This window comes from Dendrobates tinctorius, unplaced genomic scaffold (genome assembly GCF_039654945.1).
Source record: "Dendrobates tinctorius isolate UK_male_01 unplaced genomic scaffold, ASM3965494v1 ptg000003l, whole genome shotgun sequence".
NCBI classification, from domain to species: domain Eukaryota; kingdom Metazoa; phylum Chordata; class Amphibia; order Anura; family Dendrobatidae; genus Dendrobates; species Dendrobates tinctorius.
In genome coordinates, this window is record NW_027361671.1 from 27,498,236 (window position 1) to 27,522,995 (window position 24,760).

General features: G+C 41.4%; 1 protein-coding gene across 1 annotated transcript; it reads left to right on the forward strand.

Annotated features, from left to right (window-relative positions):
- RFESD (Rieske Fe-S domain containing) lies at window positions 1–24,500 on the forward strand. The gene is made up of 4 exons (XM_073575416.1): window positions 1–32; window positions 1,484–1,673; window positions 1,759–1,793; window positions 23,880–24,500. Exons 2-4 carry the CDS (start codon window positions 1,496–1,498, stop codon window positions 24,147–24,149), a joined length of 483 nt encoding a protein of 160 aa, XP_073431517.1. The 5' UTR covers window positions 1–32; window positions 1,484–1,495; the 3' UTR covers window positions 24,150–24,500.
- The last annotated feature ends 260 nt before the right edge of the window (window positions 24,501–24,760 follow it).

A 24,760-nucleotide genomic window follows, 5' to 3' on the forward strand; every position in this document is an offset into this window, starting at 1 on the left:
CAAAGGAGTACGAGACATTGATCTGGATTTTGGTGAGTGGTGTAAACTGTACGTAGAAACTCATTTATAGAAATATATAGTGAGAGCATCAGCTGAGTAATAAGGCGTAAGCGGAGGGTGATGTAGTGCTAGCATGCAGGTTTATTTTAACGTACTAATTAGAAATTTAGAGATTGGAAGCAAATCTTCACACGTCCTTTTGCGTGTGCTTGTTGTTTGTTATTTTTGTTTTATCTTAATTTTGTAGTAATTAATCCATAATCATATAAAGAAGAGATGATATGGGTAGGAATGGAGTAAAGTACATCAGCATATATTTCCTGTAAATATAAAGTTTAGTAAAGTGCAGAGATGGGGAAATTAAGTATTACAGACATAGCCAGAGTATGCCAGGCATTTTCACTTAGTAGGTACTCATCATTCATTTACAAAGTAACTACTGTATGCCTCCTCAATTCATACCATTTTGATAATTTTTCAGTGAATTGTAAAAACTTATGTATGGGCATTTTCATGGTCAAAAAGTAGTACAGTCATTTACAAATGTTGATCCACCAGTCATGGACAGACTGACCACTGTGCCCAAAAGCCAATTACTAAAATAGTCCAAGTGCCGCCTAGCTCAATTAATTTGCGGTCTTATTTCATTTTATTTTTGCAATTTTTCCCATTCCTGACTATGGCTAAAAAAACCTGCATTAAACTACCCTGTGACAACCTGGACTTAAGTCAGATGCAATTTGGTTTTGGCTCCCAATGAGCAAGACATAAAAGTGCCAGTGTACAGTTCCTGAGCTTGGTAAAGCTGCCCTCAAACAACCCACAGTTGTTTCACATGAGCTGATGACCCGGATTGACAGCACTTTTGCTTGTTTTTTGTTCATGGCTTTCAGGCTCTGATAAGAGTAGTGTCTCATGCAGCAGATTTCCTCTAGAAATTTCGATGACTGTTTGATTCATCTGACTGGCTGAAATACATGCAGCTGATAAAAAAAAAAATAAAGAAATTTCTTTTGTGAACATACTCTTAACGAAATGTTTAAAAAATGCTTACCACCTGTATGTCGCTGCCCTTTCTATTTAACTCTACATTTTCATCACAGATTGCTAAGACCCCAATGGAGAATGCTCAGGCGTGCTGCTTGCTCATTGCCCACTCATTTGCAAAGTTTGAGCTCTCCCTTGTTAACGTGAGATCTTTTAACTAAAACAGCGCTAAAACCAGTTTTCGATCAGTAACCGCTATAGTGGTGGGTATACAGTGGCTTTTAGTGACCCTTGTGGTCATTTTTACAAATTAATTTTATTTATCAAAATCACCATATCTGTAACTGTACACTGTTTTTTTAATTAAAAGTGCAGCCCCAGAGAGGTGATGATAGGTACTCATTAAGTTAGTAACAGTCTGATAAGCATCCCAGTTGTTTCTTAAAAACATATGTCACACGTGTAATTTACTGATTTTTTTTTTACCATTCACTAGTGAATAAAGAACATGGGCCAAAAGCAAACTACTGTCGCAGAGCCAGTAGAATTGGATGAAGGTGCGGTCATTGTGGGGAAGGTGGAAGACTTCAAAGCATCCAGGCGGATCAGAACCACAGTGAATGATAGAGAAATAGTGATATTTCATCATCTGGGGTATTTCCACGCCCTGGACCTTCGCTGCTATCGTAAGTGAATCCTAGAAAGTGCAGCAACATTCAGACTGATAAGGTAAAGCCTGGCTAACCTTGTATGAATGTGTCTCTGTTATAGATGCCGGTGGACCTCTTCATCTGGGAGAAATTGAGGTTGGTTCATTTACAAACATAACTATAGATTGCTAAGGTGCAGAAAAGAATATAGACATTAAGGCTGAAAAATGAAAAGTCCATCATGTTTCCTAGATCAATTATTATATTTCATTTATTGCTTAATCATAACCCTCACTGTCATTAGAAAAGCATGCTGCGCTCTTATAAATGTTGGCATAGTATCTGCCAATGCTACATCATAGGGAATTTTACACTTTAAAGAGAACCTGTCAGCAGGTTTGGCCGATATAAGATGCGGCCACTGCCTTTCAGGGCTTATCTACAGCATTCTATAATGCTGTAGATAAGCCCCCGGACCACCTGAAAGATATGGTCCGACCTGGTGACAGGTTCCCTTTAACTGTTAAGAACACTTTCCTATATTGATGTCTGAAACTCTTTTTTTAATGAATGTCTCAGGCTAATTTTACAGTTCCTGGAATTAAAGGGAATCTTTCACCAAAAATTACCAACATAAATTAAAGCCACCACTTTAATCTGGTCCATGACCGTAGCCCATAAACCTGTACATAAGTGCCCTAACTCCCCTCTGCACATATTAAAAATACTCTTCATAAGTCTCCTGTGCCATATGTTAATCAGCACAGTCTGGTGTGATAGGCATCAGTGGTCTGGGGTCTACACCTCCTCTTATCAGCAGAATCACCGTCCTCCTGCCTTGCTGTGGATGACACACCCTGTGTCATCCTTAGATCCCGGAGAATCTTGTGCCTGCACAGTTGAAGCACCGGCCTGCGCAGGTGAACGTTGCTATGCCTTACTAAGTGCACCAGCTTCACTTCTGAAACTCGTACAGAACGCACCCCATGCATTCCTATGGCATTCCGCACATGCTGTGCTAATGTTGCGCTTTTTCCGCGGCGGAATCGCATCACAGAAAAAAACACAGCATGCTCATTCTTTTGTGCGGAATCACAAAGAATTGACGCAATTACGCACCCATAGGAATGCATGAGAACCGCTTACTTCCCGCATGTGGCTATGCCCACCATGTGCGAAGTTAAGCGTCTCATGTGCGGTTGGTACCCACGGTGTGGAGGAGAAGAGACTGTCCTCCAGGCCCTGGGTACCATACCCCTGTAAAAAAAAGAATAAAAAATCGGGGTATATTTACCTTCCGGCGACACGCGCAGCCTTCCCGGGCCTCAGCGTTCCCAGTACACTGTGTTCCAAATTATTATGCAAATGATATTTTTCTATGATTTTCCTAAATAGTCAGTACAAATGACAGTCAGTCTAATAAAAGTCATCACCCGTTAGAGTATACATCAAATTTTATTGAAGAAACCTCCCAATGATAACAGTATCATCTCCAAAATGAAAAAAACTCAAATTGTACTGTTCCAAATTATTAGGCACAGTAGAATTTCTAAACATTTGATCTGTTTTAAAGAACTGAAAATGCTCATTTGTGGAATTTGCAGCATTAGGAGGTCACATTCACTGAACAAAAAAGCTATTTAACTCCAAAACATCCTAACAGGCCAAGTTACATGCTATCATAGGAACCCTTCTGTGACATCACCTTCACAATTCTTGCATCCATTGAACTTGGGAGTTTTTGGAGAGTTTCTGCTTGGATTTCTTTGCGTGAAGTCGGAATAGCCTCCCAGAGTTGCTGTTTTGATGTGAACTGCCTCCCTCCTAGATCTTTTGCTTGATGATACTCCAAAGGTTCTCTACAGGGCTGAGGTCAGGGGAAGATGGTGGCCACACCATGAGTTTATCTCCTTTTATGCCTATAGCAGTCAATGACTCAGAGGTATTCTTTGCAGCATGAGATGGTGCATTGTCATGCATGAAGAGGATTTTGCTCCTGAAGGCACATTTCTGCTTTTTATACCATGGAAGACAGCTGTCAGTCAGAAACTCTATATACAGTACTTTACAGAGGTCATTTTCACACCTTCAGGAACATTAAAGGGCCCTACCAGCTGTTTCCCCATGATTCCGGCCCAAAACATGACTCCTCCTCCGACCTTGCTGAAGTCGCAGCCTTGTTGGGACATAGTGGCCATCCACCAACCATCCATCTGGACCATCCAGGGTTGCTCGACACTCATCAGTAAACAAGACTGTATGAAAAATAGTCTTCATGTGTGTCTGGACCCACTGCTACAATTTCTGCTTGTGAACACTTTGTATGGGTGGCCGAATAGTAGGATTATGCACCACAGCAAGCCTTTGAAGGATCCTACACCATGAGGTTCGAGGGACTCCGGAGGCACCAGCAGCTTTAAATATCTGTTTGCTGGTTTGTAATGGCTTTTTAGCAGCCGCTCTCTTAATCCGATGAACTTGCCTGGCAGAAACCTTCCTCATTCTGCCTTTATCAGCACAAACATGTCTGTGCTCAGAATCAACCACAAATCTCTTAACAGTACGATGGTCACGTTTACATTTTTGGGAAATATCTAATGTTTTCATCTCTTGACCAAGGCATTGCACTATTTGATGCTTTTCAGCAGCAGAGAGGTCCTTTTTCTTTCCTAAATTCCTTGAAACCTGTGCCCTGCTTAATAATGTGGAACATCATTCTTAAGTAGTTTTCCTTTAATTGGGCTCACCTGGTAAACTAATTATCACAGGAATTTGAGATTGATTTCAGTGATCCAAAGAGCCCTGATACACAATGCCATCTATGAGTTTATTTGAAAAACAAAAAATTACATCTTTATGACACTTAAATCCAATTTGCATAATAATTTGGAGCGCAGTGTAATGCCTTGCGGCAAGGTCCTGTGATGACGTAGTCTCGCGTTACTCTAGCGGTCTCGTGAGATCGCTATAGCAACGCGAGACCAACGTCATCACAGGTCTCGCAAGGCATCGCTGGGAACGGGAGCGTCGCTGAGACTGCGCGGGACGTCGGAAGGTAAATATACCCCGATTTTTTATTTTTTTATCATTTTTAACATTCTATCTTTTACTATTGATGCCACATAAGCGGCCTCAATAGTAAAAACCTGGTCACACTTGTCAAACACTATGTTTGACGAGTGTGACCAACCTGTCAATCACTTTCCAAGCGATGCTTCAAATCACTTGGAAAGTGCTTGAATATCGCACGCGAAAATCGTGGTAAAATCGCAATTTCTGGGAAGGAGTCCGGTTTTGAGTGTCCAGATTAAAACGCAACATGGGCACATAGCCTAAATGTTCATTTTTTTCTTTCCACATTCCATTAATTCCTGTGACGTAACTATAGAGTTAATAAACTTCTTGCATGTGGTTTTGAGCCCCTGGAGTGGTGCGATTTTTTGAATGGTGTCATTTTGGGGTATTTTCTGTCATATAGACCCCTCAAAGTCACTTTAAATGTGAGGCGGTCCCTATATAAGGTTTTGTAAATTTTGTTGGAAAATTGAGAAATCACTGGTCAACTTTTAACCCTTATAACTTCTGGACAAAAAAATTACCTTTCTAAAATTGTGTTGATGTAAAGTAGACGTGTGGGAAATGTTATTTATTAACTGTTTTGTGTGACATAGGTGTCTGATTTAAGGGCATAAACATTAAAAGTTTGAAAATTGCAACATTTTCACCAAGTTTCCTTTTTTTTCCACAAATAAACGCAAATCATATCAAACAAATTTTACCACTGTCATGAAGTACAAGATGTCATGAAAAAACAGATTCAGAATCAGTGGGATCGTTGAAGCGTTCCAGAGTTATTTACCACATAAAGTGACAGTGGTCAGAATTGTAAAATTTAAACTGGCCAGCTATTTCAGCCTCTCTATCCATTTTTACACTTTTTTTTTTTTTGTTTACAGACACTAGACAAACACATTTCAATAATGTTATGAATTACCGTAATTATCGGAAGAAACAAAACAAAAGTGCTAAATAAAGTCTTATGGCGTGAAATGTATTGCAAAAGTCAGATCTCATTTACACAGTCTGGATGACAAGAATAGAGTTTTCCAAGCATGGAGTATAATTTCATGTTGCAGTTTTAATGTAGTTTTCACATTTGTGTCACTGATTTCAAGAAAAAAAAAACTCCTGAAGTATTAATAAATACATATAAAAACACGTATAAAGTTTTCCATAAAAGGAGCTCTAAGAACCGTTTTCTAGAAAATAAATTCCTAAATAGGGGGAGGCACTTCATACAATGTATAACAACAAAAACCCATGTGGACTTAACCCCTTAGTGACAGAGCCAATTTGGTACTTAATGACGCAGCCAATTTTTACCACTGTCCCTTTATGAGGTTATAACTCTGGAACGCTTCCATGGATCCCACTGATTCTGAGAATGTTTTTTCCTGACATATTGTACTTCATGATAGTGGTAACATTTCTTCGATATGACTTGCGCCCATTTATGAAAAAACATAAATATTTGGCAAAAATTTTGCAATTTTCAAACTTTTAACTCTTGTGCCCTTAAATCAGAGAGTCATATCGCACAAAATAGTTACTAAATAACATTTACCACATGTCTGCTTTACATTAGCACAATTTTGGAAACATATCCACCACGTGCTGACGTGTTAATGTGTAAAATGTGGCAAACGCCTGGGCATCCATCACATGGCAGTACCACTCAGGTAATGACTGTCTTATGTGTGACTAATAGGATCAGTTTAGCGGCTATTGCCGCATTTACCCATTTACACATCAGCACACGGTGGATAATGCCTTTGTTGTTATTTTTTTTTACCTGGACTGCCTTCAGGGTGGTAATTTGGGCATTGAAATTAATTTGTAAGGAAGGGAGTTACCACACTACTGTGTATTTTTGTTTTTGGATCCAACAGTATCCTTCCTGAAACTCTCCTTATCTTTACATAACATCATTTTCTGCCCCTACGGTATTACTGCTTTATATTATGGGCTTTTCTACATTGTGTAGAACGCCTCCTACATTTATCATTTATCTTTAATAAAATTTAATGTTTTAATGTTATCGGTGGATCTCTCTTCTTTTTCCCATATTTATGTCCTTATGGGTTCTTGTTGCTATTTCTAGAAAATGTGTCACATCAAGAAGCTTTTCTGCTGTGGACACTCTGCCCTTTCGGTAATTTTCTGTGTGTCCCAACTTGTAACTTGAATATTTCTCAGAGATATGCATTCATTGCAGTACTGTATGTTCCCAGTATTAGCAAGAAGTCCTAAAGTGGAATATCACACTGGAAATGTATGTTCTGTGGAGTCACGTAATGGTTTTTCACAGACAGTAAGGCTAGTGTCTTATCTCTTTATACAGAGAAGCACATTGGCTTCTGGGTGTTATCTCTACTAGCAGACATAGACTGACTGACTCTGCCAAGTATGCATGTATCATCTGAATCTTAGACATGAGATTTTCGGCTTAGTAAATGTGTGTGAAATTTGCTTCATTGCTGAATACAGTTGTTTTAAAACTGACACATTAGATCTTAGTTCTCTAACTTCATAATGTTAATAAAAGGAGCAAATATAAGAAACTTTGTAACATATCAGAGAAATCAGTCTCTTTCCCCTCTTATGAGACATTTCTTCCCTTCAGTATTTACCCTGAATAATAAGCTCAAATCTGTCTTGCTCAAGACAGGACAGACTGGCAGCATAATGATATTTCAGGTTCCATTTCTTGTTATACTCTATGGAGAAGGGAGGAGGATGATCAAGGAGCAGAACAAGATACAGTTTACAGTTTCTAACTAGCCTGTTTCAGTGCTGGACTCACAGCAACTCTGCTTAGTACTGTTGTATAATTTCCTCAATGCATCTGCTGCTTCTGTCTGTGGGCCACAAAGTAGAAGAATAGCAGGAATCCACCTTTTTGTTTGTCTAGCATATGGGGGACATGATTTCATCTAGTATACAACCACTAGCTCAGAGTCTATTGAAAATCATAGACACTGCAGAGTAGAAAGCTTCTTAAAATTGAAGTTGATAAGTCATATAGTGACCAGAAATTGTGTATTTTCTCATGTACACATATGACCGCTTATTCTTTAAAGTTACTTGAAAGTACAGAACCTCCTTTAGGTTCCTGTGCTTGTTCATTCATCTACTGTTGCTAGACATGTTATGGGCCAGGGTGGGTGACTGTCGAGTAAAGGCTATGTCACTACTCCAGTTCTGAGAACCTCTATAAAAATGTCATTCTTTATGCACATTTAATTTTTAAAAGCTACTAATAATCTTAATTATGTCTCCTAGGAGAGAAACAATGCCTGAGAACAGCAGCAAATACTGTAGAAAGTAAAGTGAGCAAAAGAGCTAAAAGCCCCAATAATAGCCTAACTTATTCCTAATAGGCTTGCTAAAATTTAATTTTCTTATTGATATTAGAGATAAGCGGTTTAGGCAAAAATCGAATTCACTTGTTTACATAGATTTTTCACGGAAATTCAATTTACAGGGAAATTATTCTCCAAAAATGTATTCTCCGATTCATCTAAACTGACGATGTTCATGTCGGTCTTGATGGAGGGGTGTGTTGAAGTCAGATGCTCCAGATTCATTAAGAGGCACATGCCTCTTAAAGATTCAGGAGCAGCTGACAAGTGCGCCTAACTACAAATCCTACTCCAGTCAGCAACTAGAGTAAGATAACTGACGTAAGGAATTCTGCAGCTCGTCATGAATTAGATGAGCCATGGCATCGCACTCCACCACACCACCACTCAGTAAAACTAAAGTAAAACTGCCAAAAATGTGGACAAGTTTTGCACAACGTAATTCACTTATCTCTAGTCACAACATCATAACATCACTAAGGGCGCCATGACCTTACATGCACAGTACCATCCTTGAAAATTCAGTGCTCATTCAGAAGATGCAACAAAGGCCAACACAGGTGAGGAGTGAAGGGGTAGGAGAGATGAGCAGTAAGGTGAGCATAACTATTTTTTGACTATCGATGGCCCCTTATGGTTCAGAAAATAGGCTCATAGTGGCCACAATTTTGCTGAATCAGCATGGAAGCGAATGACAAAAAGTCTACATTTTTGCGAATGCAGATTTTTTTTTTTAATATTCAAATAGATTTCAATTCATTTAAACATATTTGCTCATCTCTTATTGGTTTGCAATAAAAGGAGGAAAAAACAGCTCTCAAAAGGTGTAATTGTCTCAAAAACGAAATGTGAATTAAAAACAGTGTCACATTTTATGAATCATTTCAGCACTATTCTATTGGTATTTTATAATGTGTTTATATTGCATAGGTTATTATACAACTCCATAGGGATTTGATGTCTGGCTCATCAATTCCTATATTTGTTTTATATAAAATGTTTAGATGTTAAAAACAATTACATTTTTTTAGCTTTGCCCTCCCAACATGTTTCACTGGTCACAGCCCCAATACCCCTGATGATGCTGCAGTGTGTGGTGAAACATGTTTTGGGGTCGTGGTAGGAATCTTTCATTATTTTTTTAAATTCTTTAAAGGGAACCTGTCCGCAGGGTGGTACATAGTAGCCTACACACACTTCGTCAGGTTGGTGCCGTTAGGCTGGAGTCACACTTAACGTATAAAAATACGGACCGTATTGTACGGTCGTAATTTCCAAAAATGTTCCCTGAACAGTGATCCGTATGTCACCCGCTGTCAAGGTGTGGCCGCGTATTTTGTGCATGTAAGCATCCATATGTAATCCGTATGGCATCCGTATACCAAGATTTTCTCGCAGGCTTGCAAAATGGACATATAATGGAGCCCAATGACAGGTTAAAACCAAAACGAAAGAATAGATATATACACATAGAATACATATATATATATATATATATATATATATTTACATTTCATAGAGTTCTACATAATAGCATAATAGCCGCTAATTCAATTGCTGGCTTCTGTATAATCAATACAAAACCTGACATGAAGTGACACATGGTTTATATACATTTAACCATTTCATTTCATGTATTTTTTTATATGTCCCTGACTAATAATTAGATTAGGGTTTGTGTGTAAAATTTGGGACATGTACAGTTGTGGCCAAAAGTATTGACACCCCTGCAATTCTGTCAGATAATACTCAGTTTTTCCTGAAAATGATTGCAAACACAAATTCTTTGGTATTATTATCTTCATTTAATTTGTCTTAAATGAAAAAACACAAAAAGAATTGTCCTAAAGCCAAATTGGATATAATTCCACACCAAACATAAAAAAGAGGGTGGACAAAAGTATTGGCACTGTTCGAAAAACCATGTGATGCTTCTCTAATTTGTGTAATTAACAGCACCTGTAACTTACCTGTGGCACCTAACAGGTGTTGGCAATAACTAAATCACACTTGCAGCCAGTTGACATGGATTAAAGTTGACTCAACCTCTGTCCTGTGTCCTTGTGTGTACCACATTGAGCATGGAGTAAAGAAAGAAGACCAAAGAACTGTCTGAGGACTTGAGAAACCAAATTGTGAGGAAGCATGAGCAATCTCAAGGCTACAAGTCCATCTCCAAAGACCTGAATGTTCCTGTGTCTACCGTGCGCAGTGTCAAGAAGTTTAAAGCCCATGGCACTGTGGCTAACCTCCATAGATGTGGACGGAAAAGAAAAATTGACAAGAGATTTCAACGCAAGATTGTGCGGATGTTGGAAAAAGAACCTTGACTAACATCCAAACAAGTTCAAGCTGCCCTGCAGTCCGAGGGTACAACAGTGTCAACCCGTACTATTTGTCGGCGTCTGAATGAAAAGGGACTGTATGGTAGGAGACCCAGGAACACCCCACTTCTTACCCCGAGACATAAAAAAGCCAGGCTGGAGTTTGCCAAAACTTACCTGAAAACCCTAAAACGTTTTGGAAGAATGTTCTCTGGTCAGATGAGACTAAAGTAGAGCTTTTTGGACAAAGGCATCAACATAGAGTTTACAGGAGAAAAAAAGAGGCATTCAAAGAAAAGAACACGGTCCCTACAGTCAAACATGGCGGAGGTTCCCTGATGTTTTGGGGTTGTTTGCTGCCTCTGGCACTGGACTGCTTGACCGTGTGCATGGTATTATGAAGTCTGAAGACTACCAACAAATTTTGCAGCATAATGTAGGGCCCAGTGTGAGAAAGATGGATCTCGCTCAGCGGTCATGGGTCTTCCAGCAGGACAATGACCCAAAACACACTTCAAAAAGCAATAGAAAATGGTTTGAGAGAAAGCACTGGAGACTTCTAAGGTGGCCAGCAATGAGTCCAGACCTGAATACCATAGAACACCTGTGGAGAGATCTAAAAATGGCAGTTTGGAGAAGGCACCCTTCAAATATCAGGGACCTGGAGCAGTTTGCCAAAGAAGAATGGTCTAAAATTCCAGCAGAGCATTGTAAGAAACTCATTGATGGTTACCGGAAGCGGTTGGTCGCAGTTATTTTGGCTAAAGGTTGTGCAACCAAGTATTAGGCTGAGGGTGCCAGTACTTTTGTCTGGCCCATTTTTGGAGTTTTGTGTGAAATGATCAATGTTTTGCTTCATTCTCTTTTGTGTTTTTTCATTTAAGACAAATTAAAAGAAGATAATAATACCAAAGAATTTGTGATTGCAATCATTGTCCGGGAAAAACTGAGTATTATCTGACAGAATTGCAGGGGTGTCAATACTTTTGGCCACAACTGTAGGTGTTAAATTAAGGGGTTAATTCGTTGTAAAAAAATGCGTGGGCTCCCACGGTGAAATCGCAACCAGAGAGGGAAAGCAGGTGAGTGAGGGCAGATTTTAATAGCCTTGAGAGGGAACATTGTTTTTGCCCCCCCTGGCTACAAAAATCTGCCCCCCCAGACACCCCAGAAAAGGCGCATCTTCCCACCTGTTGGACGTGGGCCCCCAGTAGTAGTGACTGAGGTCCCAGGGGAGGTTAGTGGGGACCGGGGGCCCGCATTCAACAGGGACAGAGCCCCTGGGGGTGGAGCCTGGGCGGAGTGTCAAGGAAGAGACTGCCGCCCAGTTTGCATAATGAATACCATCACATACTGAATTTAAAAAAAAACAACGCTTCTGCAGGCAGGTGCCAGCCGTGGCACCTGTGCTGCAGCATAATTGCATGGTTACTGTCCACTTAATCCCTTTTGCAGATTTAGGCTGTGTGCACACGCTGCGGATTCCGCTGCGTTTCCGCAGCGGTTTTGGCCGCTGCGGACACGCAGCAGTTTTAGCTGTGGTGTACAGTACCATTCATTTGAATGGGAAAAAAAAAAACGCTGTGCCGACGCTGTGGAAAAAAACGCGCGGATTTGCTGCGGTTTTGAATCCGCAGAAAGAATTGCATGTCAATTCTTTCTGCGGAAACCGCTGCGGGTTCCTATCTCCACCATTGTGGAGATAGTGAATCCGCAGGACCAAACCGCAGGCAAAACCGCAGATAATCCGCAGGTCTTTGGACCTGCGGATTATCTGCGGTTTTTGCAAAATCCGTGCGGATTAATCCGCAGCGGATTCCGCAACGTGTGCACGTACCCTAAGGCCGGTTTCACATTCGCGCTTTTGAGCGCAGCGACGGCCTGCGCACGGCCGCCGCTAAGCCCCGCCCCCTGTCCCGCCTCCACCGGTGGAGGCGGAGATACCGGTGGAGGCGGGGCTTAGCGGCGGCCGTGCGCAGGCCGTCGCTGCGCTCAAAAGCGCGAATGTGAAACCGGCCTTACTTGCACGAGGAAAACAAAAGTAATTTTGAAAATGGCGCCCGCCGCGCCTGCGCAGTAGCAGCTAACGGTTTGTATAGAGATCCGATAGCTGCTGTTGTGCAGGCATCGGTGGCGCAATCTTGCTGGAGAAGAAAAAAATGTCCTCCACCAAGGTTGCGCCACCCGCGCATGCGCAATAACAGCTATCGGATCTCTATACAAACCGATAGCTGCAACTGCATAGGCGAGCACCATTTTCAAAATGACTTTGTTTTCCTCACTCAAGTAAATCTGCAAAGGGGATTAAGAGCACAGTAACCATGCGATTATGCTGTTGCACAGTTGCCAAGGCAGGCACCTGCCTGCAGAAGCGTTTTTGTTTTCTTTTATTCAGTATGTGATGGTATTCATTATGTAAATTAGGGGGCAGGTCAGTGAGGGATCAGTGACCTGTCAGCAGTCTGCATTATGAACAGATGATCACAACATACATACATGAACCCCGCCTTAGGGCACGAGCATATCATTAACTACAAACTGAAAATAAAGATTAAGAAACATCCACAAGATGGATTTCATCAACCAACGGCGCTGACCTGACACTGTGTGTAGGTTACTATGCACAATCCTGCTGACAGGGTCCCTTTAAGCAAATATAGGAACTGATGATCCAGACTTTTAGATGATCAAATTCTCATGGACTTCTATAATAGTGTGTGAAATCTAAACACATTATAAAATGCTAATAGAATAGGGCTGGAATCATACGTAGAGCAAGATACTGTGTTTAATGAACCACTCCAGCATTTTTTCTTTATATTTCGTCACTGGAGTTGTATCACTAAGGTAAGTTACCTGTCCCTAGTAATATATCTACAAGTCACTGTCTTCTTCTGTTATAGACGCCGCTTCGGTATTCTTCTGTAGTTTGTGACCTTCAATGTTTGTTGGACAAGCCAGAGGTCACTATTCAATATAAATCTATGTGAGCCAGAACAAGGACAGAAGAAGGCTGTCATAGACTTACAATGAGAGATTGTGACCAGTGACTGGTAAGTATATTACTAGGGGTAGGGATCTTATATTAGTGACACCACTCCAGCGCTGCAATAAAAAAAAAACGCTGGAGTGGTGCTTTAAGTAACATTTTTTTTTTACCCAATTACTCTGTTTGAGGTGTTTTTTCTCCTTTGAATGAATATCGAGAACATTAACAAGCCTGTTAGGAATACATTCGTGCACTACTGGTGCTTTTAGCCCATTTGGTAACTTTTTTCTTTCTTTTGTATGCTACTATAACATTTACTGCTTTTCGACATTACTTTCATTGCATTGTAAATTACACTAAATTAAACCCAGATGTATTAAGTCAACATATGGTATTACACAGGAGCGTACCTAGAAGTCATGGGGTACTATACCAGAAGTTCTAAATGGACGACCCCTTAAAAAATGTTTTTATATTGGGTGGGGTTACAGAAAAAACATATATCTCACAACTATGCAACCCTTACAAATTAATTTTCCATCTATTGAAGCCCCCATAAAGTATGATATCCCCACAGTAAATTCTTCCACAGTACCCTCCACACACACGGTATGATTTCTTTATTCTACCCCCCTTCTCGGCAAAGTATGGTGACCCCCAACACAGTATGATGTCCCAAGTGTGAACACCACACAACCCTCTACATAGTATAAAGGGCCTCCATACAGTATAATGTCCCCCACACCTCTCCACTCCATATAATAGCCCTAACATAACCATCTGCATTGTATAATGGCCCCCACATAGTCCTGCAAATAGTATAATGGCCACCACATAGCCCTCCAAATAGTATAATGGCCCTAACATAGCCCTAAAAACTGTATAATGGCCCCACATAGCTCTCCAAAATGGCATGATGGACTCCACATAGCTCTCCAAATAGTATAATGACCCCTACATAGCTCTCCATATAGTAGAATGCCCCCCACATAGCACCCCCAAATGGTAGAATAGGCCCCACATAGTCCTTCAAACAGTGGAACAGGCCACACATAGTCCTCCATACAGTATAAAGGTCCACATATTCCTCCATGCAGTATTATGACCCCATATATTCCTCCATACAGTAAAATGGGCCCCACATTTTCCTCCATATCGTATAATGCGCACCAGACAGTCCTCCATACAGTATTATGGGCCCCACATCATCCTCTATATAGCATTATGGGGCCCACATAGTCCTCTATACAGTATAATGGGCTCTATATAGTCCACATACAGTATTATGAACCCAACATAGTCCTCCATACAGTACTATGGGCCCCACATAGTCCTCTAAACAGTATTATGGGCCCCATACAGAGGGGAAAATAAGTATTTGATACACTGCTGATTTTTCAAGTTTTCACACCAACAAAGAATGGAGAGGTCTATAATTTTTATTGTAGGTACACTTCAACTGTGGGAGACAGAATCTTTAAAAAATCCAGAAACTCACATTGTATGATGTTTACATTATTTATTTGCATTTTATTGTATGAAATAAGTATTTGTACAATAGAAAAACAGAACTTAATATTTGGTACATAAATCTTTGCTTGTAATTATAGAGGTCAGACATTTCCTGTAGTTCTTGAGCAAGTTTCCACAGCAGCAGGTATTTTAGCCCACTGCTCCATACACATCTTCTCCAGATCTTTCAGGTTTCGTGGCTGTCGCTGGGCAGCATTCAGTTTCCGCTCCTTCCAAAGATTCTCTGTTGGGTTCAGATCTGGCTTACTCCAAGACCTTGAAATGCTTCTTAGAGAGACACTCCTGAGTTGTGTGTTTCTGGTTATTGTGATAATGGAAGACCCAAACACAACCCATCTTCAAAGCTCTGTGGTGTAATGACTACTGTGTCCGCTAGGAGGCGCTGTGTGGATGTCCCAAGAGAGAGGATGAGTGGCAGAATACTGAGTGGCCGTTGTGTATCTCAAAGTGGGTGGCTTTGAGATGAAGGCTTGGTTATGTGCTGATTAGCAGAGCTGATCTTTCGTGCCTATGTGTTAGGGAGAAGCCTTCAGGCAGCTGGAGAGATGGGCGGGTTCTAGCTGCCTACAAACCCACCCAGGGGGGCGTCTGAAAACGCCTGTATTAAAAGGCTATGTGAGTGTGTGATGAGGACCTGTGATGAGGTCATAGTCACGTGACCCGGTGGGCGTGGCTATAGACCATATAATGTGGCTAGGGTAGGTCACATGGGTGTGAATGCTGTGACCTGATTGGTCCAGTTTGGAAGGTCCTGTGAGGAGAAGGATCTCCTCGCTAACAGCCTGTGGAGCGGCTGTGTGAGCATTGGCGATGTGTGCCTGAGAGCTCCCTGGAGGGAACTAACGTATGTGATGGAGAAGCCGCATAAGGAACCCTGACGGGTGAGATAATGATGAGGCTGAATAGCCTATATAATGGACGCTATGCTGATATTAACTTTGTGGTGCTTCCTTTGGTTTATGCTGAATAATAAACCTCACAGACTGATATGGTTTTATGGAAAACCTGTACCGGATGTGATTTATTTGCTGCCAACCGAGTGTCCCCCAACCTTGAATGACAGCACTACTTCACAGCTCTTACTGAGGAAAGGAGGTTGTTGGCCATAATCTTGCGATACATCAATCCTCCCTTCAAAACCGAGCAGTCGTTCTGTCCCCTTTGCAGAAAATCACCCCTGAAGTATGATGTTTCCCCCACTATGCTTTATGGTAGGGACGTTGTTCTTGGGGTTGTGGCCATCCTTCTTCCTTCAAACACAGCGAGTGCAGTTGATATCTAAAAGTTCTATTTTGGTCTCATCTGGCTACATGACCTTCTCCCATGCCTCCTCTGGATCAACCTGATGGTAATTGGTGAACTTCAAATGGACCTGGACATGTGCTGGCGTTAGCAGGAGGACCTTGGTGCCCTGCAAGATTTTAATCCATGACGGCATAGTGTGTTACTAATGGTAATGTTTGATACTTTGGTCCCAGCTCTCTTCAGATCATTGGCTAGGTACTCCCGTGTACTTCTGGTATGATTTCTGACCTTACTCAGAATCATTTTTATCCCACGAGGGAAAATATTGCACTGAGCCCCAGACCGAGAAATATTGACAGTCTTCCTGTGTTTCTTCAATTTTTTAATAATTCTGCCACTAGTTGTTGCCTTCTCACCAAGCTGCTTACCTATAGTCCTGTAGCCCATCCCAGCCTTGTGCAGGTCTACAATTTTGTTCCTGGTGTCCTTAGACAGCTCTTTGGTCTTGGCTATGGTGGAAATATTGAAGTATGATTGATTGAGTGTGTGGACAGGTGTTTTTTATACAGGTAACAAGTTCAACAAGTTCAAACAGATGCAATTGATATATGTAATGAGTGCAGAATAGGAGGGTTTCTAAAAGAAAAACTAACAGGTCTGAGACGCAGAATTCTTTCTGGTTGGTAGGTGTTCAAATACTTATTTCATGCAAGGAAATGCAATTTAATTATTTAAAAATCATACAATGTGATTTTCTGGCTCTTATTATTAGATTCTGTCTCTCACAGTAGAAGTGTACCTATGATAAAAATGACAGACCTTTCCATTCTTTGTAGGTGGGAAAACTTGCAAAATCGGCAGTGTATCAAATAATTATTTTATCCACTGTATAGTCCTATATACATTATAACGGGTCTTATAAAGTCCTCCATACATTATTATGGGCCTCATATAGTCCTACATACATTATTGGCTCCATAAAATTCTACGTAAATTATTATAGGTCCCATTTAGTTTTGCAAACGTTATTATGGGCCCCATATAGTCCTCCATACAGTATTATGGGCCCCATATAGTCCTAAATACATTATTATGGGTTCCATATAGTCCCACATACATTATTATGGCCCCATATAGTGACCCATAAAGTTTTTGGGCCCTATAGAAGTCAACTATACATTATTATTGGCCCCATAGAGTCCTACATACATTATTATGGGTCTCACATAGTCCACCATACATTATTATGTGTCCCATATAGTGTTCCATACATTATTATGGGTCCTATATAATCCTACATACATTATTATAGGTCCTATGTTGTCCCTCCATAAAATATTATGGGCCCCATATAGTCCTCTATATATTATTATGGGTCCCTTAGAGTCCTCCATACAGTATCATGGGCCCCATATAGTCCTACATGCATTATTGAGGGCGCCATTTAGTCCTACATACATCATTATGGACCCCATATAGTCCTACATACATCATTATGGGTCTCATACAGTTCTCCATACTTTATTATGGGCCCCATATAGTCCTACATCCATTATTATGGGAACCATATAGCCCTACATGCATCATTATGGGCCCACATAGTCCTACATACATCATTATGGGTCTCACATAGTGCTCCTTACAGTATTATGGACCCCATATAGTCCTACATACATTATTATGGGTCCCTATAGTCCTACATGCATTATTAAAGGTCCCATGTAATCCTACATACATTATTATGGACTCCACATTAAAAATAAATAAATATTCACTTCTTCCCTTTCCCCCACTGCTCCAGATTCTGCAGCGCATCTTCTGACCCTCTGTACTGCTCAGTACAGAGGGAGCGATGACATCACTACAGCGCACCCTCTGTGCTGAAATATCACAGGGCTTGATGGGAGAGGGAGGGACAACTGACGGCTCCCTCTTCCATCATTGTTTTCAACTGTATCGTCATCCAGGATGTTGATACAGTTTATAATATGATGCTGGGCGAGGGGGGTGCCTCATATTGTCCGCATTGTTTGGTGTAACATTGTCTTGTATCTGCTTTCTATTACCAAAATCACTCCTGCCCATAATTGGAATTAATTTGATAATACCTATATAGCAATACAATGGGGGTGAAGAACCTTTTTCTGCTAAGGGCCATTTAGATATTTATATCATCATTCAGGAGCTATACAAAATTATGAACTCGGAATATATCTTGCTATATCTAATCAAACATGGCTTGGGCATATATACCACATAGGAGACACTGGGGTTGGAGCATAAACATCACATGGGAGACACAGGGGGTGCAGCATATACATCACATAGAAGACACTGTGGTTGGAGCATATACATCACATAGGTGACACTGTGGCTGGAGCATATACAGTACATTACATAGGAGACACTCGACTGCTGTCTTCATCAGTGGGATGGGAGCACAGAGTGCGCTAATTCTGCCTTCAAAGTACGTCCTGCAACGTAATCCCTCATTACAAGTGTGAGGGAATGCCAGGGCCGTAGTCGTGGCTGAGAATATCGGGTCTTCCGTGACCTGGTCTCCCTTCACATACAAAGAACGTCCTTTAGTCAGTGTTCTTGCCTCTCTGCACCTTCAGGATCTCCTCTGAGTTGTTTGGGGCATTCTTCATACAGAGACACAGTCCAATTGTAACTTAAAACGTAGAACTTTACTTTTTTCTCTTTGCAGCACGTCCATATTAGAAACAACATCAGCATAGGGTTCCATACAGTCCACATTCTCCACTTTCCCTGCACTTCTTCCTACGGCCTTCAGTACATGCCCAAGTTGTACTGTCTCTTATGATACCGCAGCGTCCTCCCTGTTCAGACTCACTACGCTCAGGAGTTCCCTTGTCCATTTCACCCTGGACCTGAGTGCATCTGCCCATTCAGTAAGCTGCCACATTATAGTCACCTGCGTCCCCGTACTGTTGTGACCTCTGCTGTAGCCTCTGTTCCACCACTGCTGTCACATTCCTGCTAAGGCTGTACATCTGGGCCCTGGATGGCTGGGTTCATAGCTTTGAACATTGCAGAGCTACTGGGTAGCTCGGACTCTAAAGCCCACCCAAGCTGTCCGGGCTCTCTAACCCCTCTGGCTCTAACCAAGAAACTTCCTGCCTTACCCCCAGTTAACTCCTCCTATAGTTAACTATATACACTATTTATTATACTAAGGTGTCACGTATCCCATCTAGTGACCCAACTAAGGTACTACACTGTCCCTAGACAACTATGGAAATACAATACAATACACAGTTTTATAAACATTCATACAGCAGTAAACGTTTGGAAAATACTATATACATAGCAGCATGAAATCACATTTAACCGGGATGTGCTTAACCCCTTCCTGCCATCCGACATACTATCCCGTCCATGGGACCTGGGCCCCTATGCCCATGGACGGGATAGTACGTCTCAGCGATCAGCGGCGCCCACGTGGTGAGCGCCGCTGATCGCGGTCGGGTGCCAGCTGATTATCACAGCTGACACCCGGCACAATGTGTCAGGGGCGGTCACGGACCGCCCCCGACACGTTAACCCCTTGCCGGGGGTTAAAGGGAAGCATCGGCAGGGAGGGGGCTCCCTCCGTGCTTCCCTGAGCCCCCCACGGCAGTGCAATGTGCGATCTGTCACAGGACAGTGATGTCCCACCTGGGACTATTTAATAAAGTTAAAAAAAAAATAAAAAAAAGTGTTAAAATAATTTAAAAAAAATCGCCAAATAAATTAGGAAAAAAAAAAAATATTCCCCCAATAAATCCATTTTTTGGAAATAAAAAAAAAAAAACAATAAAAGTACACATATTAGGTATTGCCGCGTCTGTAACGACCCGCCCTATAAAACTGTCCCATTAGTTAACCCCTTTAGCGAATCCCTTAAAAAATAAAAATAAAAAAACGAAGCAAAAAATAATGATTTATTATCATACCGCCAAACAAAAAGTGTAATAACGCGCGATCAAAAAGACGCATATAAATATCCATGGTACCGCTGAAAATGTCATCTTGTCCCGCAAAAAACGAGCCACCATACAGCATCATCAGCGAAAAAATAAAAGTTATAGCTCGCAGAATAAAGCGAAAAAGAATTATTTTTTATATAAAATAGTTTTCATTGCATAAAACCGACAAAACATAAAAAAACGACCTAAATGAGGTATCGCTGTAACTGTACTGACCCGAAGAATAAAACCGCTTTATCAATTTTACCGCACGCGGAACGGTGTAAACGCACCCCCCCAAAAGAAATTCATGAAACGCTGGTTTTTGTTCATTCTGCGTCCCAAAAATCAGAATAAAAAGCGATCAAAAAATGTCACGTGCCCGAAAATGGTACCAATAAAAACGTCAACTCGTCCCGCAAAAAATAAGACCTCATATGACTCGGTGTGTCAAAATACAGAAAAATTATAGCTCTCAATATGTGGTGATGCAAAAACTATTTTTACAATAAAAAGCGTCTTTTAGCGTGCGACAGCTGCCAAACATAAAAACCGCCATAAATAGTAAATCAAACCCCCCGTTATCACCCCCTTAGTTAGGGAAAAATAATAAAATTAAAAAAATGTATTTATTTCCATTTTTCCATTAGGGTTAGGGGTAGGGTTAGGGCTAGGGTTAGGGTTAGGGCTGAGATTAGGGTTAGGGGTGTGTTGGGGTTCGGGTTGGAGTTAGAATTGGGGGTTTCCACTGTTTGGGCACATCAGGGGCTCTCCAAATGCAACATGGCGTCTGATCTCAATTCCAGCCAATTCTGAGTTGAAAAAGTCAAATGGTGCTCCTTCCCTTCCAAGCTCTGCCATGCGCTCAAACAGTGTTTTACCCCCACATGTAGGGTATCAGCCTACTCAGGACAAATTGCAAAACAATTTTTGGGGTCCAATTTCTCCTGTTACCCTTAAGAAAATAAAAAATTTGGGGCAAAAATATCATTTTTGTGGAAAAAAATGATTTTTTTATTTTCACGTCCGAGTGTTATAAACTTCTGTGAAGCACTTGGGGGTTCAAAGTGCTCACCACACATCTAGATAAGTTCCGTGGGGGGTCTAGTGTCCAAAATGGGGTCACTTGTGGGGAGTTTCAATGGTTTAGGTACATCAGGGGCTCTCCAAACGCACATGACACCCGCAGACCATTCCATCAAAGTCTGCATTACAAAACGTCACTGCTTCCCTTCCGAGCCCCGACGTGTGTCCATACAGTAGTTTTCTCCACACATATGGGGTGTCAGCATACTCAGGACAAATTCGACAACAACTTTTGGGGTCCAATTTCTCCTGTTACCCTTGGGAAAATGAAAAAATTGGGGACTAATTGATCATGTTTGTGGAAAAAATACGATTTTTTTATTTTCATGCCCGGGCATTATAAACTTTTGTGAAGCCCTTGGGGGTTCAAAGTGCTCACCACACATCTAGATAAGTTCCTTAGGGGGTCTAGTTTTCAAAATGGAGTCATTTGTGGGGGGTTTCCACTGTTTAGGTACATTAGGGGCTCTCCAAAGGCAACATGACACCCGCAGACCATTCTATCAAAGTCTGCATTCCAAAACGTCACTACTTCCCTTCCGAGCCCCGACGTGTGCCCATACAGTAGTTTTCTCCCACATATGGGGTATCAGCACACTCAGGACAAATTGGACAACAACTTTTGGGGTCCAATTTCTCCTGGTACCCTTGGGAAAATAAAAAATGGTGACTAAAAGATCATGTTTGTGGAAAAAATACGATTTTTTTATTTTCACGCCCGGGCGTTATAAACTTCTGTGAAGCACTGGGGGGTTCAAAGTGCTCACCACACATCTAGATAAGTTCCTTGAGGGGTCTAGTTTACAAAATGGTGTCATTTGTGGGGGGTTTCCACTGTTTAGGTACATTAGGGGCTCTCCAAAGGCAACATGACACCCGCAGACCATTCTATCAAAGTCTGCATTCCAAAACGTCACTACTTCCCTTCCGAGCCCCGACGTGTGCCCATACAGTAGTTTTCTCCCACATATGGGGTATCAGCATACTCAGGACAAATTGGACAACAACTTTTGGGGTCCAATTTCTCCTGGTACCCTTGGGAAAATAAAAAATGGTGACTAAAAGATCATGTTTGTGGAAAAAATACGAATTTTTTATTTTCACGCCCGGGCGTTATAAACTTCTGTGAAGCACTGGGGGGTTCAAAGTGCTCACCACACATCTAGATAAGTTCCTTGGGGGGTCTAGTTTACAAAATGGTGTCATTTGTGGGGGGGTTCCACTGTTTAGGTACATCAGGGGTTTTCCAATCGCGACATGGTGTCCGATCTCAATTCCAGCCAAAAACGTCAAATGGCGCTGCTTCCCTTCTGAGCTCTGCCATGCGCCCAAATAGTGGTTTACCCCCACATGTGGGGTATCAGCGTACTCAGGACAAATTGCACAATAACTTTTAGGGTCCTGTTACCCTTGGAAAAATAAGAATTGAGGGTGAAAAGATCATTTTTTTGGAAAAAATATGATTTTTTAATTGTATGGCTTTATGTTATAAACATCTGTGAAGCCCATGGGGGTTCAAAGTTCTCACCACACATCTAGATAAGTTCCTTAGGGGGTCTAGTTTCCAAAATGGTGTCATTTGTGGGGTGTTTCCACTGTTTTGGTACATCAGGGGTTTTCCAATCGCGACATGGTGTCCGATCTCAATTCCAACCAAAAACGTCAAATGGCGCTGCTTCCCTTCCGAGCTCTGCCATACGCCCAAATAGTGGTTTACCCCCACATGTGGGGTATCAGCGTACTCAGGACAAATTGCACAATAACTTTTAGGGTCCTGTTACCCTTGGGAAAATAAAAATTGGGGTGAAGATCATTTTTGTGGAAAAAATATGATTTTTTAATTGTACCGCTGTACGTTATAAACTTCTGTAAAGCCCTTGTGGGTTCAAAGTTCTCACCACATATCTAGATAAGTTCCTTGGGGGGTCTAGTTTCCAAAATGGGGTCACTTGTAGGGGGTTTCCACTGATTAGGTACATCAGGGACTCTCCAAACGTGACATGGCGTCCAATCTGAATTCCAGCCAATTTTGCATTGAAAAAGTCAAACGGCGCTCCTTCCATTCTGAGCTCTGCCATGCGCCGAAACAGTCGTTCCCCCCCACATATCAGGTATCAGCGTACTCAGGACAAATTGCACAATAACGTGTGCAGTCCAATTCCTTGGTAAAATAAAAAAAATTGGCCTGGTCATGAACGTGCAAACCACCCTTGGGGGTGAAGGGGTTAAAGGGGTAGGGGCGGGTACCAGTCTTTGCAACCCCTTACACATGCACAACAGCATTCAGCAGTGGATGCTGCGTGCACATACTGGCACCGTAAGGAGCAATCAAAGGGTGTACTGAGTTCTGCGGTCTCTGGTAATCTGCATGGGGGTTGGAGAAAAAGACAATGTAAATAGTCCGCGAGTTGGAGATTCCCTCTCCCTGTTATACGAGAACAACTTGCTAATATTTAAGCAAGATTATAAAAGTCATCCATTTATTTAGACATTTAAAGGGAATCTGTCATGTTTTATGACGCTATTACATTGCAGATATATCATATCAAACCCTGCATAGGATAAATCTGTAAGGTAATAGCATTATTGGCCCTGACAGGTTCTTTTCAACTATGCAGGGGAATGTCAGTTGAATTAATGCTTATATTAACAAATGTTCTTTTCCATTGCAGGATATTAATGGTCAAGCATGTGTTGTTTGTCCTTGGCACAAATATAAAATCGTTCTGGAAACTGGTGAAGGCCTTTACCAAGGAGTTAACCCTCAAGACACAAAACGATCAAAAATGTGGTTCTCTAAAGGACAGAAACAAAGAACTCACAAAGTGATTGTGAAAAATGGGAACATTTATGTAGCACTCTCAGATGTAAATGTACAATTTGACTCTGATTTCTTTGCAAAAGAAAAGTTCAAGGATGAAGAGTGTCCTAATCCTGTTTAAATGTATATTCGCAACCAATAGTGTCATCCATTATACTGAATGTAGTCTATGTAATATCAACAATCTTTCATTCAAAAGAAATGGTACAGCAAGCAGCCATCAATCAGAGAAGAATCACATCCGCGGATGATTTCAATGGAATAAATACAAGCAATTATCCACTGTAAGCTCAACCTCTTCACTTTCATTGTTACAATCAAATGAAAGTTACCGAGTGCTGATTGCCTTATGGGCTGTTTAGCTACCTGTATAAAAGGACAATTGCAATCCATAATGTAAAGTCATTCATTTTTATAAAAAGTAGTGGGTGTTTGTGGGCTATTTTTGGAATAAAGCTGTACTATACAGTCATGGATCTCACAGTGACTTGTTAAATTTTAGAGATGAGCACATAAATTTGCCGGACCCTGATCCACTGTTCACATCAGTATTCCATGGCCACTGGACAGGATCCCTGTGAGCTTCTGCCTACATGCCGGCATCAACGGCTGATATCGTGCCAGGCCGTCTAGTCTAAAGAGGATCTGCCGATGTCAGCAGATAAGAGGCGGTTTTCAGGTCTAGAGGCAGGGCTGCCACCAGGAATTTCATGGCCCTGTACTGGCAACATT